The sequence below is a fragment of the Aptenodytes patagonicus genome, chromosome 2 (genome assembly GCF_965638725.1).
Source record: "Aptenodytes patagonicus chromosome 2, bAptPat1.pri.cur, whole genome shotgun sequence".
In the NCBI taxonomy this organism is placed as follows: Eukaryota; Metazoa; Chordata; class Aves; order Sphenisciformes; family Spheniscidae; genus Aptenodytes; species Aptenodytes patagonicus.
This window is the reverse complement of record NC_134950.1, coordinates 57,485,890-57,499,136: the sequence shown is the minus strand read 5'-3', so window position 1 is coordinate 57,499,136 and position 13,247 is coordinate 57,485,890. Positions and strand designations below refer to the sequence as shown.

At 41.3% G+C, this 13,247-nt stretch overlaps 1 protein-coding gene across 6 annotated transcripts in view; it reads right to left on the bottom strand.

The window, feature by feature from the left end:
* MTCL1 (microtubule crosslinking factor 1) overlaps positions 1-13,247 on the bottom strand; it is a 113,023-nt gene that overhangs the window by 20,663 nt on the left and 79,113 nt on the right. For all 6 annotated transcript variants that reach the window (XM_076329953.1, XM_076329955.1, XM_076329956.1 and 3 more), the window contains 3 exons: positions 12,800-13,030; positions 10,982-11,170; positions 3,801-3,968 (listed from right to left, as the gene is read on the bottom strand). In XM_076329953.1, coding sequence (XP_076186068.1) covers positions 3,801-3,968; positions 10,982-11,170; positions 12,800-13,030 — 588 coding nt within the window. The remainder of the gene's footprint in view (positions 1-3,800; positions 3,969-10,981; positions 11,171-12,799; positions 13,031-13,247) is intronic.

Below are 13,247 nucleotides of genomic sequence, written 5' to 3'. Positions count from 1 at the left end.
TATGATTCTATGATTTTACTATTCTGTGGCCTGCACCCCCTGGCCCACCCTTACAAGTTCCTGCTGGATTTACTACATAGCTGTGACACTGAATAATCATGTATTTCAGGAGTGTCACTGCAGAGCCGAGATCAGCCAAAATAGTAAGGGACTAATGAAGTAAACTCTATACAGTTTCCTTACATGTAAGCCTGACAGAGGGCTATTTAGGACTTGTTCTTTGTCATACATGTAAGTCATCTTTCAAGGACCTTTGATGCCCTCGTAGACTTCTCATCTTGCAATAGGAGCTCTCAGGAGAGGTTGCTGGGGTGTCTGGGGTAAATCCAACCAGGCTGGAGTGCATACTCAACCTTACAACTCTGCTGCCTCCTGGGGAATAATGCCATATGCAGCAGTAGCTATGGCTAGCATGCTACATTGCAAAGACATGCCAATGTCTGCGATCAATTCTTTAGCTGGCACGAAGCATGAAAATGCTAAAAGCAACCTATAAAGCAAACAAATACTCAGATGCAATACAGTTCATATGATTATCCTATAAAGCAAATTCCTTCTTCCATTTTTTTGAATATCAAAAAAATAGCAAAATGTTGAACCTCAACAAGACTCATGGTCTCTCTCCCCTTGTTAGCAAACAGGAAAAGCAGTGGTGCCTAGGCCATGCTGCCTGTGAAGGACAGGAAAGCTGAGAGAGGCAGCGGGGAGAAAGAATGCGCTCCAGAAGAGCGATAGCCAAAGAATGCATGGCTGCCATTAGAGTGCCTCACCCAAGCTGCCAAAATAGAGTAAGTCATCCTGTGCCAGACCATGGGCTCACCCAGACCAGAGCCCTGGCTCTTGCCCCATTTGAGAAGAATACAGGAAGCCTATAAGTACAAAGATGAGTTCAAAACCAGGGCAAGTATACAGTGATACATCTTCAGAATAATTTCCTGGTGTTCAGTGATTTGGGATCTAAAACCTCCTCCAGTCAGAGGTGGTGTCTTTAGACTCAGAAGACAGTTCTTGGTGCCTGTGGAAGGAAGAACAATGCTCCTCTGTTTTGATAAAGCAGCTCAAATCATGGTGGAAAGGTCCATTGGTGGCTCCTTATAATGAAAGTCTACACATGACTTTCCTAAACCTGCTTACTGCTAAGGGTGGCCAGATGCCTCTCCATGTGCACCACAGCACCACCACGTCTTGAAGCTGGACCATTGGTGGGAGTCCTAGTGAGGGTCCGTGTCCTTACGTGCAAGTTCTCAATGCATACGCAGGGTTTGGCCCCACAGACTAACTCCCTCCTTCTTCCAAACCTTTCTCAGTTCCCAGTTCCCAGAATACTGGGATTTTTCACTTGCTCAGCTGGACGTTGAGAATTACTGGGACTCCTTATTGGCTCAGAGTTATCGCAATCCCATACTTGGGAGCAATCTCATTATTTCTTATCTTAAAAACAATGCCTAAGGATCCTTCTGCCAAATAAGATGTACATGCATTTCTGACAGCCAAGACTTTTATTTTTAATGATATATGCAGTGCTAAAGCTCCAAAGCAGCAGGCAACAGTACATCGTCACCTCTGATATGCAGTGATTTTGTATCAAAAGAGTTTTCTTTCCTTTTTTTCTTTCGTTTATAGAGAGTTGAAGCATCAAAGTGCAAAACCATTGCCAGTGACTATTAATTAGGAGTTGACTCTCTTGAGGAAAATGCTCTTGTTAATTGACCTACTGCTTCACAAAAAAGGTGGAAAACAGCAGCAGTGAAGACAACAGTGGAGACTAGAAAGGCCTTGATTCTCTATGGGCTTGTCAAGGGTTTGGCAGCTCTATATCCCCGCTAGGGTGGGAGCGCTGTACAGCCCACTGCTTCATCACTACCAATCAAAACAATAAAATGACATCATGAGAGGGTCTCCTACCCATGTTGACATGACAGACTTGGCTATTTAGTTAAAGCTGTTGTTATGCTACGTGGTGGTACAGAATAGCAAAAGATGTTAGCATGACTATATGTAATGCTGATATTTTACATGTTGTTCACTAGCTCCTCCCATTTTTATCCTGAAATTGAACCTATAACAAAAACACCCCATATTTTGAATCCTTAACATTAGCTTGAGTTAAACTTATGTTTATATTATTTCTATTTCAGGCTTATTATATTATTATTTTTATATTTAATTTTTTAATTGCCTCCTTGTAATGGTGAGCACGTACACCAGACCTCAGCGGGACGCTCACATTGTTTGCCCTATCCTAACTGATACTCTAATGATTTCTGTGCTGTCTTTTTGCTGCTGCACTAGGGACCTGTTTTTACTGTGAAATAGAAATGCAGTTTGGGGAATTGGCTAAGGAAGACAGTTTGATGTCTTAAATATTGACCAGTTTCATTCTTTTCATTTGCTGGAAAAAATGCAAAAGGTAACACCCACAGCTTGATAATCACCATATGTTATATGTTATTACCAGTGGAGCAGTGGAGGTAGCAAAGAACCTGATAAAGCCACCAGAAGGAAGGATGCAAATCTACCTTCTCTCTGGGCAGGAATGGCAGCACCGTCCTGGGTCCTGGTGCCAAACACCAGCCAAAGCCGCAGCCTGGGAGTTTATCGCCCATGCAAAGGCAAAGCATGCAAGCTCTAAATTGGCAGTTCATTGTCAGACTAACTTTCTCTAAGTTTTGTTCTTTGTTACCATCTCGAGTTTAAGGTAAATCTGTCATCGAGGTTTTATTTTGGGAGGAGTGAAAATGGGGATTCATTTTGTTTCCTTTTTCAAGTGATCTGTTTGGAAATGTGTGTGCACTAAGAAGCAGCTGAACTGAGAATTTGAATCCGCTGAGAGAAAACTCTGCTAAAATGAAAGCTTCTTCCTTCATTCTGGGAAAGCAGCTTACAGTACCTGGGCAGGAAAAGCAGCGCTCGCATCTCAGCTCTGTGCATCACAGTGAGTCTCCGATGTTCAGTAAATCCTCCTAAATGTACCACCCTCCTGGCAGTGAATATTTTAATTATATTTGTCTTCTGCAGAGAAGCTGTACAATTGCAAATCTTTTTCTCAGGACCTGAATGTACTAATTCTCCCACCCCTCCCCTCTTCAATGCCGAAAATTACAGCTTTTATGCCATCAGCTTTGGAAATGAATCCTTGTGGGTTTTTTGCTGATTTGTTTTCCTATTGCTTCAGAAACAGTACATCTTCTGTGAACAGCCGTACCTGACACTGAAGCACCTGGCACCAGATTTTATATACATACTTCTAGCAGTATCCCATGGCGGGTAGCTAGAGCTCTCTCTTCAGTGGGGTACCATCCATCACTAACCAGTAGCTTCGAATAGCTGGTTTAATATTAATGTATTGATGTAACACTTCAGTATTATTAAATCACTCTTTTCTCTCCTATGCATCAAATACCGCAGTTGTTATCTGCCAAGGCACAGTGACGAGCTAATTATGAGCACGCCAACATCAAGACATTTTCTCTCCTATAAATGCCAATAAATACAGACACCCGCATGCCTCATTACCGCAGCTGATACATTACCAGCCAACTCTTCTGAGAAAATACAGCAAGAAGAGGTTCACTTCCTTTGTCCTCGCCTACACAGTACCTACTACATGAGCACTCGTACTGGGACAACTGGAATCCAAGAGGCAACTCAAGAGGCAAAGCTTTGCTCAGGCTTCAGGGGGGCTTTCAGGCATCAGGGTAAAATGAATAAATGTAGTACCTTTCCTGGCTGCCATAGATTTCCCGTTTCATTAAGCACTTCAACCATTCTTTACTGGTGTTGGACATGGGGGATGTTACCTGTTCGAGGTGGCACTTCAGTTCAGTCATTTCCACCTCCCAGGCTGCCTTGTGCAGGGCATACTGCTGCTGGAGCCCCAGGCGCTCACGCTCCTCGTCCCGCAGCTCCGAGCGGAAGTCATCCAGCAAACCCTTCAGAGCATTCAGGAGCTTCCGATTTTCACTTGCCTGCCACAACAAAGCAAAAGAAATGCTGTCATTGGATGGCTTTAGCCTCCAGTTTCATTTTTAGGGGGAAAAATACCTGCACATCCACTGCATGGAAGAGAAAGTGCCTGGGCTAACTTTTGCATGAGAAAACTAAGAATGGCAATGCCTTCTCTGTCTACAGGCTGCCCAGGGAAGTGGTTGAGTCCCCATCCCTGGAGGTATTTAAAAGACATGTAGATGAGGCGCTTAGGGACATAGTTCAGTGGTGGACCTGGCAGTGTTAGGTTTATGGTTGGACTCGATGATCTTAAGCGTCTTTTCCAACCTAAATGATCCTATGGTTCTATGATTCTGTGATTCTACTTCTCATTAGCCCTAGTCCTGAAGCACCCATGAAAGCCAACGATACTTAAGTATCTGAAAAAGGCACTATGCATCCTTCTGGACTGAAGGATGCATATAAAAAAACCTTCTGTTTTAATAGTGTAAACCAAAGCTAGAGTATCATTCCTGAGGTTTGTTGGGTAGCTGGACATCTTATGTGTACAGTCATTGCTCAGCATCAAACCTCAAATATTTGTAAACTACATATAAAGAAAAGGGATTAATTTTTAATGCTTTTGTATTATCAGATAAAATTACTTTGGAAAAAAATGTGAGGTTTTGAGCCGAGTATCTCTGCTAAGGTGTTTCACTAGTCTGTACTTCTCATTTCTCCTCAGTCCCAGGCAGCTGCACACAGGTTAGCCTTGCAGCAGCACCCTGCTCAGTACCAAAGGCATGAATGCCAGGTAGGCCACTTTCCCTCTTACAGATGGGATCAAAGAGCAAACCCCCACCCACGTCTTGTTGAGAATGTCACGGCCATACTGAAAATGTTGTCTGTGCTGTTGTGCTAGCCAGGAGCCATGAAAGGAGTCAAATTAAAAGTCTAGCCCAGAGCTGACATCTGATCTTGGCAAGTACTGAATGATAGCTTGTATACTTATTCAAATCTCTAAAATTTTTTTTGTTAGTTTTGGCATTTACTTTCTGCAAATTCTCTGGAGACTTGCAAAACCTGTCATTTTTATGTTAAATATTGAAGAATGTTTTTTAAAGATTCATTCTGGATCAGTAAACAAAAGGTATCCCACCGTTTTTTGGTCATTGAATTAGGAAACAGAAATGTGTAACATGATTTATTTATCCAAAATTTAAATCAAATATTTCCAATGAACCTCTCAAAGACCAAGGAGTAACCAGAGATTGTATCTGACAAGTTATTTTGAATAGAAAAGACTTTTAAGAAAATTATACTTGATTAGCAGACACAGCATGAGCAGAAAAATGGGAAAGCTTACTCAACAAATTCAGCATTTAATCACCTGGTTCTCATGAATTCGTTAACTTCCTTGGGAAGGCCTAACTCAAATTAGCTGTCTCAATTCTTGCATGATAGTCTAATTAATTTTATTTTTTATTTATTTTCCCAAGTGGAGGCTTCCTGCAATTCCTCTTACCTAGTGTTTCATGAAGTACCTATATGGGGATTTCTTTGTAGACAAGTCAAGTAAACAGATGTATGCAAAAATCTAAATTATTTTCATGTGCTTTTTTCAGTGACAATACATATAAAATTTTATGCAGACAACTAAGCTGATTTCATACGCTCATCAGGTTTTTGGCATCACTGAACCCACCTCACCCACTTTTGTAGTCACTAATCAGACATACCACAGTGCCTTTTTTCTTTAAAAAACAAACAAATGTGGTCTACTTTTTCCAAGCTATTTGGTTCATCAGCAAAAATATGCTAGATGCAGGGAAATGACTGCAGGTGCTCATTGACTGACCTGTAATCTGTTTGGGCTAATGAAATGTGATGGTGTACAACATGGGGGTTTATAAGAAATGCACCCACAGAAGCAGAATGAATTCCATTAACATTTAATGCCAATTTCCTACTATACAGCAGCAGTCTCCATCATGCATATAAGATCACCTACTTTTCAATATGTAATGAGATTTTATGTTTCCACTATGAATTTCCGTTCTGATACCCAATTAAGGCTAAATTCTCCAAACATCTCAAGCCCCTTGTGTAGTAATCAGAATAAGAGCTCTTTTGAAGATTTATCCTTAGTGTCACCACAGGAGCTGCTGAGTATTGAATGCATCAAAACCTGGCCTCATCCTCTTTGAAAAGCCTGACCCCAAATGTCTATGAAGTGCTTTCATTCAAGAGCCACGTTCTGTGTTTTCTAGTATGCTGCATAAACCTTTCTCTGACCGAGTAGTCTAAAGGATCCACGAGGGAAATGAGGCAGAAGAAAAATAAACCCAAATAACACACTAAAGCAAGCTACATCCCTCATTCCTGTGCATATATTTGATAGCTTTAGAGTCCTGTAAAATTAGGTTTGCAAAGAAAGAAGTGATGGACTAGTACAGAGAGGAGCCAAAAGAGCCTCACTGCAGGTTTGTAGCCTACTGGGATGAGGGCATGTCTTATTTCTAGAGGCATTACATCAATGTCTCTGCTGTGAGACAAGTACCCCAGGTGCCCCCTGGGCTTGCTGGGATTTTAATTAATTTGCCAATATAAATCCAATTTTGGTTACATTCTTCTAATTCCTGCAGAGAAGTCTCTTTTGCATGACTTTCATATTTACAGTCTGAAGTTGGAGAGGTCTGTGAGATTATTTTTTCTGTTTTGCCAAACTGGAGTGTCTTTGGAGAACAGACGAAGTACTTTTGAGACAATGTGCTCTGAAATTCAACATTTACATCTAGACATGCTTTAGATTTCTGTTGGTAAAACTGCCAAACAGCTTCTGCATAAGAATAAGTTCCATAGATACATAACAAGGATTGTTATGGTCTTCCCTGTCCTCCCGGGGATGTTGTACAGGCAGAAGAAACAGGGCATGGCTGTGATTCCCTGGACAGCCCCTCATGCAAGCAGCTGGCTCTTTAGTACCTTACCAGTTACTGAAATTTAGAGCATGGAGGAATCTGACTGATACACAACTGATCTAAGACAAGAGAATTACAAAAGCAGTTTAAAGTCTTGTTGTATCCACAGCTCAGGATTTATAGCTAAAGGAAACAACAGCTGACAATGAGTAAAAACTTAACGTAGTAAACCTCAATTAAATTCCAGGACTTTGGAGTCTTCACTAAGTTGAGTCAATTCCAGAGATGGGAGCCTCCAGCTCTAGACAAGTTTGGGACCAGAGCAGTTGTTTGAAGCTTGGTTCTGCTTTTAATTACAATTCTTTTTTCTCTGAGAATTTCACTTAAGAATTTAGCCACAGTCTGGTATTACAAGCAGTTTAGTAGAGCAGTCAGTTAAAAACACAGGGTCAGCAGCCTAAACAGCGAACGAGAACTGTGCGTTTTCTCTGTCTAATCACAGATCTAGGCAAAAGTGAAGATAGATCTTGGTGCAAAACATTTTAGTATATTTAGGTCTTAATTACTATTCCTTTGGGCTTTTCTTTTAGCTAAGTTTTGTAAACAAATACTGTATGAGCAAAAAAAGATCTAACTGGCTATTTTCTTGACACCCCTGCCAGCAACAACACAAGTGTATTGTATTTAAATGCTTTTTCGATTGGAACACAGATGTGTAAACTCTTTTCTTCTTACTCCCCTGATCTTCCAGAATCCAACAGGCATCTCACCCTTTCAACTCAACTGAACCAAAGCTCTTCCTTTTTCCACAGGCTATCCTCCCTGATCTCTCACTACACACATAGAAATGCTGACTTACAGCAAGCCCTCCTCTACTGTGCCACCAGCCCAACTTCCCTGCTTATCTCCTGCCCGTGACCAGACTTTCTGCTTGGCTCTTGAGCCTTGCCAGTTCCTCGCCCGACCCTTTCTGCGGCGTGCCCCAGCTACCAGCCAAGGGACAATGCCATTAAGAGAAAGATGAATTTGCCCTTCTCAGAGTCCCCATCTACTCTGCCTCTCATCAACTAACCTTTTTTCTCCCCTTTCCCCTCTGCTATGCCTTCATCCCTCCACACACTGGCCACATAAAAATCCCAGACAAGTGAGACACATACTTTACACCGAGTTGAGTACCTCAAATCATAATATAAAATTAGAGGCTGCTTGTTGAAATTAAGGCCTCAGCGTTTATAATTTTTCTCAAAACAATTCCACTTTCCAGGCAGGGTGAGAAAGTCAACAGCAAGAGTGCAGGCTGAAAATACAAGCCATTAAATATTAACATTAAATGTTAAAAATAAATATGGGTTACTTCAAGTTACCGTAAGCTCTTTCTTTTTTCTGACCTAGTTATCTTAGCCACTCCTAGACTGTCACAAAATTTCCTTCCTAATGTGAAACAAATGTTGATGCATTTAATCTCGGAGCTTGCCAGGCAGAACCAGCAACTTAGGGCTCTCCTGGGTAGGTGCAAACCTTGGAGACTTCCAGCTTCACCACTCACCCCAAATTCCCCATATAAACAGTGCTTTTTTCCAGCTGCGGGTTTAAGGAACCTGCAGAAGACCCCCAAAACCCTGGGTGTTTTTCAGCGCAGCCTGACTAGTCAGTGGTATACTGGTAGGTGAGCACTGCTGAGATCCACCCCTTCAGGAAGGATGTGTTCTGGGTCTGCTGATACTCTCAGAGCTTTTAAAGCTGGGACAACACACGCAAAGTGTTTTCTTGCTCTATTTTTGTTTAGTTAATGTGTTTTGGGATCATATATGAACTAAGTGGAGCTGATATTTATGGGTGAGTCTGTAATGTGTGTAGAGCAAGGACCAGGGTCTGTGAGGTTGGTGAGCACAGCGAAGGTCCTGCATGCAGGAGGTTTGCAGGGCCAAGCCATCCACCACAGTGAGATGGACAATTCAGGCTCAACTGATACTAAGGTGTGTGAGGGCAGAGCAAGGCTCTGGCAGAGCCTTGAGGGCGCAGGAGGTGTGCAGGCAGCTACTCCTCTGTCACAGTCCTCCAGAAGACACTTCTGATGCCCTGAATCTATGACAGCATCAGAATTAACCTACACTAGGGCTTCCTATTTCTGTGCCAGAGAATAATCGTAATCCTTTCTTGCCATTGACAAATACAAGCCCCAGAGCACTGGAAACCCTTTCACATGCCTGTCAATAAACACAGTGCTTGTTAGAAGATTCACTAGCGTGAGTGGACAAAACAAGTAATGGTGCTTAAAATGAGAAATATTTAGCAAACTCACTCATTCTTGCAGTGTTGAAATAACACTTTTTTCCTGTTTGGAAGGCAAGAAACCTATTTTACCTTCACAAGTCCATTTGGATATCATGCGCTATTCACTATCAAGAGGGGTACTGAGATGTGATCTGTTCCTATGGATCATTTCTTTAAGCAAGATTAGCTGGAATGGCTTCATTAGAACAACATGCAATGTATATAAAAATGAATTATAAGCAATCCTACTTCCCATTTCTGCCACCTTAATTGAGATTAATGCCTGTGTGATGATTATTTCAAAGAGGACATAATTTATTTCAATGTTCTTTGTCATTTTAAGAGGTCTATATGGAAAGTTAGTACATGTCAGAGTTTGTACTGAGATAGTATGTTGGTTTATATTTATTTTACTCATTCTAGATTAAATCAGTCTACAGATGGAATGCAGTTAAATGACGTGCTCAGGAGCATCTCTTCCATGGCCTTCTTCAGCCTCTACCAGAGAAGAGCTTGCTGAGAGGATGACAGTGATGGGTCTGGGTGACTGGCAAGGTAGAACCTTTCCAAATGCCAAACTGATCAAATGAATACTACTTTGGTAGCACACTTCACAGAAAATAATAGCTAGAGAATGGAGTTGTCAGCTAGCACTATGAAAAAGGAAACCAAAAGAGTGTATAAACTTAAAGCAGAACATGAAGTAGCATAAAGACCACAGATCTCTACTATTTTTATTCAAACAGAAATTCTAACTGAAGTTACATCTTGAACTAGAGGTAGGTTGCAAGACAGCTTGTGCATCTCCCAGCACCAGCCTAACCTTATTATAGGATAGAGACTTACTGTTGCCTGCTGCGTATCTATTAGACCGTATAGATAATATGCAAACAGGTTGTACATAGTCGTGAGAGTCTGGGGAATTCAAGGCGAAGAACTGAAATGCAAAGACACACACAGTCCTGTAGCAAGCCCAGCAAAGTAATGCAGCCAGAGAGAGTGCATATTTGTCTGAGAGCTCTCGCTGTGGAGTGGGCTCCCAAGTCAAGGGCCCAGATAGAGATGGGGCATAAGGCATAAAGCTTCAAGACCTTTTTCACTGAATTTGTATTTTACACAGAATTCTTGCTCCATTCTACTTATGACTGCAAGTAATTCCATGTAACAGGATGCTTTTATCTGAAAGTTTCCCATTTTAAAAATACAAGAAGATGCTTCTGAAGAACTGTTGGAAGCCTTAAGTCTGTCCCCTTTGAATGTTTGCTGTTATTATTGTTAGGACTGCTGGTATATTAAATGCAGAAAGCAAAAAGTTAGGGTATATGGCAGTGCTCTGACACACACAGACAGGGCATAGAAGATGTCAGGAAAAAGTCAGCATTATTTGCTTTTAGGCATTTAGAAACAAGCCCAGTGACAGGAAGGAACTTTTGCATTGTTTTCCCGTCATCTCTAAGGGAAACATTAAATACGTGTGCTAGTTTCTTAAATTATTTAAAGGAAATAAAATCACCTCTTCTTGCTAAAAGCTTGACAGTAGAATACAATAGATGTGCTCAGGCAAGAGGAGCATAGAAATTCTGCAAACCATCACATACTGATAGATGTTTCTGGGCAAACAGCCACAAGAGGAAATAGAATTTTTCACTGATAGCATCTGGCAACAGGAGAACAGTAATCACGTGGCTCCTGATTAAATATAAATATAATGGATGAAATCCACTGTAATTGCTGTGTAGCTAGAAGTATTTTTACAAGTATGATTCTAGGTGATTTAACACAGCAGCAGAAGAAAGTGAACTCCCTTGGAAAATCCACAGTTTCCATTCCCAGAGCATGATATACAAATGGTATAGTACCTGCTTCTGCTGCTGCAGTAATTCTGCAGTCTGCAGCTGTGGTCCATGATCACTGCTCTCCGTGGTGGGACGCTGGGAGAAATCTGTCAGTGCAAACACAACATCTTCTTCCTCCTCCTCTCGCTCTGCATCATCCGCCTTCTGCTCAGACTGAATGCCAAAGTCTGGGAGGGCCTCAGTGTGCTCGATCTAAAATGCAAGAGCATGGGATGGGATACATCAACACTTTTGTCATTACCTCGGGGGGACAGAAATCTATTGAAGGGCTAAGGGAAGGGACTATCTTCCCCTGCATCTCTGCGGTGGCTATTCTATTCTGTAGGCTACAGGAGATGATCTTTGGGTGATACAAGACGTTGCATATGTGAACACAACACTATGCAGGGCTGCAAAACAGGAGATCTATGCAGCTGAGAAGATGGGTGTAATGTAGCATGATGGATATAATTCATCACGCGTTAATGAAAAACTATACAAGACACTGGTGTTTTGTCTGATGAAGATATGGAGACCACGAAGTATCCAAATCTAGCACTTTATTCTCTCTAATGCATTAGCAAAACACATGATTCCAATAATGACTGGAGGTGGATTGATTATAAATTAACCAGTCAAAAAATCCAAACAGTGAAAAAATGAAAGCTATTTTGATATTAGAAGATGAGCTAGTTTACATAGAAGCAAATTAGTACTGCTGAAGTAAAGTAGAAGCAAATTATTTCCAAATAGCTACTCATCTCTTGTTTCTGACTCATATCACCACAGCAGATGAAGGTAAAGATGTTCATCCACCCTTTATCTAAGAATACAGAACACTGGAGTATTACACTTAAGCATACTCCTACCAGACCTGAAAGGTTACTTGTACTGCCAAATGCAGCAAACACTGAAAAACACTAGGCACGTAAGTATCAGAAATACTGAGAAAAATTACTTAGTTGCCTTAGCAAATGGTTTCAGAATTGCATGAACCTGCAAAATCAATCTATTATTCTCAAGAATTTTGTATAAAATGTCATAACGGGCAAACGCTTTTTTTAACTTATTTTTCCTTTAGGTAAGATTTCCAAAGCAAATGGTAATTCTGGATGTGCAACTCGGCATGGTTTAGCAGCACCTTTCTTCACAGTGCATGTTGGCTGGCAATCACACCCCTGCTGAGATGTGTCAGCTTGGGGATTCCAGGTTGTTATGTACTTCTGAAATTCCTGATCTTAATTTAGTCGCTACTTGGAAAATCACCATGATGACTACTGGCGTAGTGCTGCTGACGGTGATAGACGTGTGTATGGAGAAGAGGAACAAACAAGAATGATTCACTGTAAGTTCCCACAAGAAGCTGTATAATTCTCCTGCCAACATGAAAACAGAGCTTCCCTCCATCTATATTTCTGAAGGCTTTGTAAGGAACACACTGTGCACACAATGAGAAAAATGACAGCACTCAACCCATCTAAACAGATTTGACTCCATCAGCTTGTTAATGTTTTTTTTCTTTCCAAAAATTATTCAGGAGTCATATCTTTGAGACGTAATTCAATTTTCATTTACTATGAGAGAGTTTTTCAGGACCAGATGTTTGTACTAGTTAAGGTTTTAGATTTAAAGATGAGTGATCTGTAACATATGATGCAGAATATACTTTAGCAAAAGCCAACTTCAGAAAAGGCTTCATGTTTAATTTGAATCCCCTTTAAATCTCTGTGTAATTATAAAGTTGCTGATGCCATATCGTATTTAAAGTCTACACTTAAAGACGGGACATCCCAGTACCCCACTGCTTGCAACTTCATTGGGTTAATAAGGTGGGTCAGTTACCTCTAATATGTCATCCCCTTCCTCCTCCATCCGCTTGCCTTGCCGCCAATGTTTCAGCAGCCACTTCAGTTTGACATACAGCAAAAAGGTGTCCTGCCTGAAATGCCTGAGTTCTTGCTGCAGCAGACTTTTCTCCTGGCTCCAGGTCTTCTCTTCCAGTTTGTTTTGCAAAGTCAAGCTCTGCACTTCCAAGTCTTTCCTCCGCAGGGTCTGTATATGCTCCTCCTCCAGCTTTAATGGAATGACAGACACCATGTCAACGGGGTGGTGTCCTGGAGCAGTTTCCAGGACTTGTACTTTGTTGGGTGAGACAAACTGAAATCTCTGATTTTCATCAGTAGTGAGTAGCTATTGAGTTTGGCTCAATAAGTTCCTCAGCAGTTATGACTGTTGAGGAAATTAGAGGACAGCAGCTGATAAGCTTTGCTTAGATAACCAAGTAACCTCC